General features: G+C 42.8%; 1 protein-coding gene across 1 annotated transcript in view; it reads left to right on the top strand.

Moving 5' to 3' along the window:
* The first annotated feature begins 3,155 nt into the window (after positions 1-3,155).
* Positions 3,156-6,358, top strand: part of palm1a (paralemmin 1a) — a 16,780-nt gene continuing 13,577 nt past the window's right edge. The window contains exon 1 of the mRNA XM_085773178.1: positions 3,156-3,238. Coding sequence (XP_085629304.1) covers positions 3,198-3,238 — 41 coding nt within the window. The 5' untranslated portion in view covers positions 3,156-3,197. The remainder of the gene's footprint in view (positions 3,239-6,358) is intronic.

A 6,358-nucleotide genomic window follows, 5' to 3' on the forward strand; every position in this document is an offset into this window, starting at 1 on the left:
TGTATGTTGTAAATCTCTGGGCAGGGCTATTATGGGCTGGCGTTGCTAACGGGAGGAGTGCAGAGAGTCTTCTACTGCAATTAAAGTACTTAGGGGCTATTTGTAGATCATACAACCCCACTTTTTAAAAAAAATGATACTATCCCTTTAATGTTCCCCCCTCACTGTGAGTCTCTGGACTACATTACCCATGAGCCTCGGCTGCTGTGGTCAGTCCGGAGCTCACAGTTCTTACAGCGGTGCAGCTGGCTGTCGACTCTAAAGGGGTAATAATCAATAATCAGAATTATTAAGAGTTTCCATTCAAAACGTTCCATTATTGGATTATTGTGTTTTTTGTTTTTTGAGTTTTTTTGTTTTGTAAAAATCGACTGAAACCATGAAGATAAAACTTGACCGTCCTTTTTTTCATTTCACAAAAGATCAAATCACACATTTCAATTTTAACTTATTTATTTATTTTGATTTTCTCTTTTTTTTCTCCTCTTTTTTAAAATTCACATCATGATTTAACGACCCTGACTTTGGTACGAGTTCAGTTTTATTTTAAGAATCCCACATGTTTTTTCTCTCCTCCCAGTTTTATCAGAATAAGTGAATCTGTGAAGCTTTAACCTGATCAGAGTTCAGGGAAGTTAATGTAATCTGATTACTTTGTGAAACAGACATTTTTTTTATTGGACGATAAGATGCTGAGTGACTGTTAAAGGACCAGTCTGATGGTTTTTTTGTTTTTTAAAATCAACACGGGCCTGTTCAGTTTGTTTTCAACAACGTTCAAATATTCAGAGATTAAAGCCGTAAACTTCTTCAAATGATGTCATTGTTTAGGGAAAATTATAATGTTTTTAAATAAATAAAGACTCAGGAGAAAAGTGGAACTGTTCGGTAACTGTTCAGATGTAATTTGATTCAGACGTTTGAAGTTACAGTTTTATTCTCTGAATGTTTCTGACGGTTATTTTCATGACGTTTGAATCAGGCCACACGAAGCCATAAGATCAATAATCTGATCTATTGTGTTAGTTTTCAGCACAAACACACACTCCAACACCCACACACACACACACACACATACACCCCCACCCCCAACACACACAGAAGCACACACAAAGGGGAAATTTGTCTTGTAACACTAATTTTAACAAGTCTTTCAAAATAAAAGCTAGCCATTTAACAACGTGTCTGCAGCGTCTTTTATTATGAATATCATGTTTTACTTACAAACAGAAGAAATATGTATATGTTGAACTTAAAGGGATACGCCAACATTTTTTTTCATGTCTTGCCTCACTCCCGTGTCCATGACCAGCAGATAGACACCATCCTTTCGACTGTGCGTGCAGTAACAAGGGAGATAGAGCCGTATCGCCCGTAATTAGCTTAGCTCAAACACTGGAAGTGTATGGGTAGTGTTAGCCTGCCTCCTTCCCGAACCGAAATCAGCAGTCAGAAGCTGATTTCATTTTAGCTCTAAACTCTGTAAATATATCACTTTATCTACATTTCAAACATGTTTAGGTGAGAAAGTAGCCGTTTAGATCAGCAGTGTGTCGTTAATTTGTCTAAATACCAGCTGTTTACAATTTTGTTTGGAGGAATTCGGCGCTACTCAAGCTAGCCGCTGTGACCAACGCACTTCCGGTTACTTTCACAAAATAAAACACCCGCTCAAGATGCCTTACCGGAGAGTTTTGTCAGCTCTGAGACGAAGATCGGCCCGCCGGTTTCCGTTTAGAGTTGCTGAAGAGTTTCTCTGATGACTTTAGGTGGAGGCAGGCTAACACTACCTCGGTCAAAACGGAGGGTTCAAGCAAAGACGGTTTATTTTGGTTCAAGCTAGCTACAGCGAGGGTAGGTTAGCTTCCTATTTCAAAGTAAAAGCACAAATTCTATCATCATGGTTTTCTGTCTGTAAAGGGCAACGGGTGTTTTATTTTGTGAAAGTAACTGGAAGTGCGTTGGTCACAACAGCGAGCTTGAGTAGTGCCGAATTCGTCAGAACAAAATTGTAAACAGCTGGTATTTAGACAAATTAACGACACACTGCTGATCTAAACGGCTACTTTCTCACCTAAACATGTTTGAAATGTAGATAAAGTGATATATTTACAGAGTTTAGAGCTAAAATGAAATCAGCTTCTGACTGCTGATTTCGGCTCAGGTAGGAGGCAGGCTAACACTACCCATACACTTCCAGTGTTTGAGCTAAGCTAATTAGCGGTGCGCTAGCTCTGCCTGTATCTCCCTTGTTACTGCACACACAGTCGAAAGGATGGTGTCTATCTGCTGGTCATGGACTCGGGAGTGAGGCAAGACACGGAAAAAAAAAACATGTTGGCGTATCCCTTTAATGTTTTTTTTACATATTGACCACACAGGATGTTCTCACCTCTGTCTGTTGGAGAAGGTCCTGGTCCAGGATCCTGCTGCCCTCTGCTGGACTCACGGCTCAAACACATCTGTGACTGATCAGCAGCATCTCTCTCTCAGCATCTTCATCAGTCTGGGACATTTAACCCTCCTGCTGTCCTCCTGGGTCAAGGAAGGAAGGATGAAGGGAAAGAAAGAAGGAAGGAAGGCAGGATAGGCAGGAAGATAAGATTGAGATTGAGGGAGGGAACAGATTGGGTCAAAAAAAGAAGGAAGAAGTAAGGACAAAGGGAAGGAAGGGAGGGAGGCAAAAATGATTGTGGAAAGAAGGAAGGAGAAGGGAAGGAAAGAAAGATGGAGGGAGGGAACAGGATAAAAAAAGAGGAAGGAAGAAGAAGTAAGGACGAAGGGAAGGAAAAAAGAAAAGGGAAAAGGGATTGTGGGAAGAAGGAAGGAAAAGGGAAGGCAAGAAAGATGGATGGGGGAACAGGATCAAAAGAGGAAGGAAGAAGAAGTAAGGACGAAGGGAAGGAAAGAAGAAAAGGGATTGTGGAAAGAAGGAAGGATGGAGGAAGTGAACAGATCAATTTCAGGTCAAGAAGGACAACACAGGAGGGTTAAATAAAAACTCATCTAAACATGCGGATTTGTCCTTCTGCTTCTCTTCTCCTCTAATATCTCCATCCCTCTCTTCTCTGTTTAATGTGTCCTCTCTCTCTCTCTCTCTCTCTCTCTCCCTCTCCCTCTCCCACCACCCCTCCACTCCCCCCCCCCCTCCATCCCGGTGGGCGGGGCTCCTCTGTCTCCTGGATGTGGTGGATCAGATGAGTCGGGCTGTGGTGCTGGACTTGGACTCAGACATGGAGTGAGTATACTCTCTCCTTTCGTTTCATTTCTCTCGTTCACATCTTCCCCTCCTTTTTTCCCCCTCTTCTTTTTCTCCTGTGCATTTTTCCTCTTCTGTCTCTTCTGTTTGTGACGTAAAAGCCGCGCGGTGGCCGGCCGCTGTGTCGTCATTGTGCGGCATCAGACCGCTGAGTCAGCGGCGGGATCAACCTGCGCACAAACTGCGCAAAAAAAAAAAGAAAAAATCCCAAAGTCCCAGGACGCGTGGACCGGCGCCGTGTGAGTGGGACCGGGGGGGGGGGGGGGGGGTTGAAGCCGGTGTGGCCGTGGGGGGAGAGGGGTGAAGCGGCTTCAGAGACACACAGAGTCCGCGTCCTACTTTTCTCTGCGGAGACAGACCAGACAGACCTGCATGAGCAGCACGACCCCATGCACGATGATTACATATCGATCAGGGATAGAAGGATCAGATTTGTGATCAATGGCAGCTATAGTTGTCAAGTTTGGCCACGTTAGGGCGACTTCACTTCCGCTCATGCTCTTCAAAATAAAAGCATGAGCGAGCCTTATTGGTTATTTTGTGGGTGGGAAGAAGATGTTTTACTTTAAAATATCTAGAGGAATATTAACAGTCAGATGATGTTACGACAACAGGAAAAAAAAAATCAATTTTATCATCATCGTCTCAAACCACTGTTTTTAGAAACAGTTGTAGTTAGAGTAGGCTAGGCTATTACTGGATTATTTGGTCTCCACCCTCGTGTTTTTGTATTTGCACAGTTTTTTTTTCTTGTGTGTAGGCTACTTTTTTTTTTGTTACAGTTTTATATCTTAATAGGCACTTTTTTGACATTGTAGTCTAGCTATGTGTTTGTGCTGCTGGCAACAGATTTCCCCATTGTGGGATAAATAAAGGCATTTATTATCTTATCTCATCTTACCAGCTGATACACAACAAATTGTGACTTTATCACTGATTAAAACTAGTAAAGACAATCAATTGATGATGTAACACACATTATTCTAGAAAGTTGATGTTCACCTGTTCAGGTGCATTCAAAATGTTAAAGCAGAAGTAAGCAGAATATTTGTGTTAATATAAGTCTTAAATAGTTGTATCTTCCGACAGCAATCACTTCTATAGAGTGTTTGGTCTGAAACACGGGTCTGTCAGTCACTCTGCTCTGCTCTGAGCCCAGGAGAAAACGTTCCTTGTATCCTACAACCTTTATCCAATGAGGAGAGAGAACGGCATAAAGGGGCAGTCCTCTCTGTGTGTGCAGCCAAGGGATGCGCCTGAATGTGGTGACGTAGGGACGAGGGCGGGGACTGCTAACTCCATCGGCTGACAGGAAGTTAGACAAAACCACCGGATCGCTTACTTCTGCTTCAACAGTCAGTCAGACACATCATAACGTCACGGTAACAGGAAATAAATCAATTTTATTATCATCATCTCTGTTGAGACGAAACAAACCACTGGTTTTAGAAACAGTTGTAGTTAGTTATCATATTGTTTACCTGACCCATGTTTTACCGGCTTTCTCTGGACTTCTGTGACTAAAATGACATCTGGTTTGTTAGCGACGGCCGTCCGCCCGACTGCAGGTGAATGCAGCATCAGTGTAACGCAAAAACATGGCGACACCACATGGCAGCCAGCACCGAGCTTACCCGCTCCATGGAGATATGAATGATATGAACGGCTCATTCAGAGCTGAAAGGAACACTTCACTTTGTTGATGGGGGGGATTAGCCTACTGGTTAATGAAAAACAGACTGAAGAACCAAATAATCGATTTTCATGAATAGATAACAGGAGAAGTTACACAATGTCCCTTTAATACTCCTGCACTTTTTTGACATTGTGCTGCTGGCGACACTGGGATTTCCCCATTGTGGGATAAATAAAGGCATTTATTATCTTATCTCATTTTACCAGCTGATACACAACAAATTGTGACTTTATCGCTGATTAAAACTAGTAAAGACAATGAATTGATGATGTAACACACTTTATCCTACATAGAAAGTTGATGTTTACCTGCTCAGGTGGATTCAAAATGTTCATTCATTATCTCCCCCCCTTTTTTTATAATAATAATTTTAATATGATCCTTTGAACTTTAATTATTCATGTCATTACTGATTCAGTGACTCATCAATATAAATGTTTGACAGACTGAATCTGGACCAACTCTGAACTGCAGTGGGGGTTTTATTTTATTTTATTTTGAAGGCCAGTGCGGCTCATTTCCTGTGTGTTAGTGTGTGTGTTGTGTGTGTGACAGAGCTGCAGCAGCGGCAGCAGCAGCAGCAGCAGGGTGGAGCCTGGGGGGCGGATTCATGTCATGACAAGGACACAGACAGGTTCACTGTGTCACACACACACACACACACACACACACACACACACTGACAGATGAATGAGTGAACAGCCTGCACTAATCAGCCCTTCACAATAAAAGACCCAGGAGGAGAAGAGAACGTGTTGAACATGTTTTAACTAAATAATGTTGATCTTTAATAATAATAATAATAATAATCTGCAGCTAAAAACACACCAGACCACCTCATGGGAACTGGTCCATACTGGTCTGAACTGGTCTGAACCGGTGCCTCCTCATTCAAAAGCTAATAAGTTGTTTTAGTTTGTAGTTTTTTGTAGTTTTTATAGTTTGTAGTTGAGTAACTTCCTGTCGGTCGGTGGTTGAGACAGGTTTCCAGTTGGGACCAGTGAACTGTGTTGTCTCTGTCTCTGTCTCTCTCTAAAGTTTTCCTCTCAGATTCTCTGTTGCTCGGTCTCGTGTCCATGGAGACGACAGCGGCTTTGTGCAGAGCTCAGCAGATTCACCGCTTCACCAGGCCATTTAACCGTTTAACAGCTGCAGGAGCCCCACACGCTCACACACACACAGAGCTTCATCATCATAGTCGTCGTCATCTTGGTCGTCATCTTCGTCATCGTCAGCATCACGTTCTGTGCTGCTGCTGCTTCCTGTTTTCTGGCTCTGGTTGTGGTAACAAAGAGGGTTCAGTAGCAGCGAGCTAACGGCTAGCAGCGCTGCCTCATGTGACTGTCAGGCTGCAGATGAACAGCAGCTCTGTGACGACCAGACGCAAACATCTCAAACATCCA

Source organism: Trachurus japonicus, chromosome 4 (genome assembly GCF_045865225.1).
Source record: "Trachurus japonicus isolate A0001 chromosome 4, Traja_1.0".
Classification (NCBI taxonomy): Eukaryota; Metazoa; Chordata; class Actinopteri; order Carangiformes; family Carangidae; genus Trachurus; species Trachurus japonicus.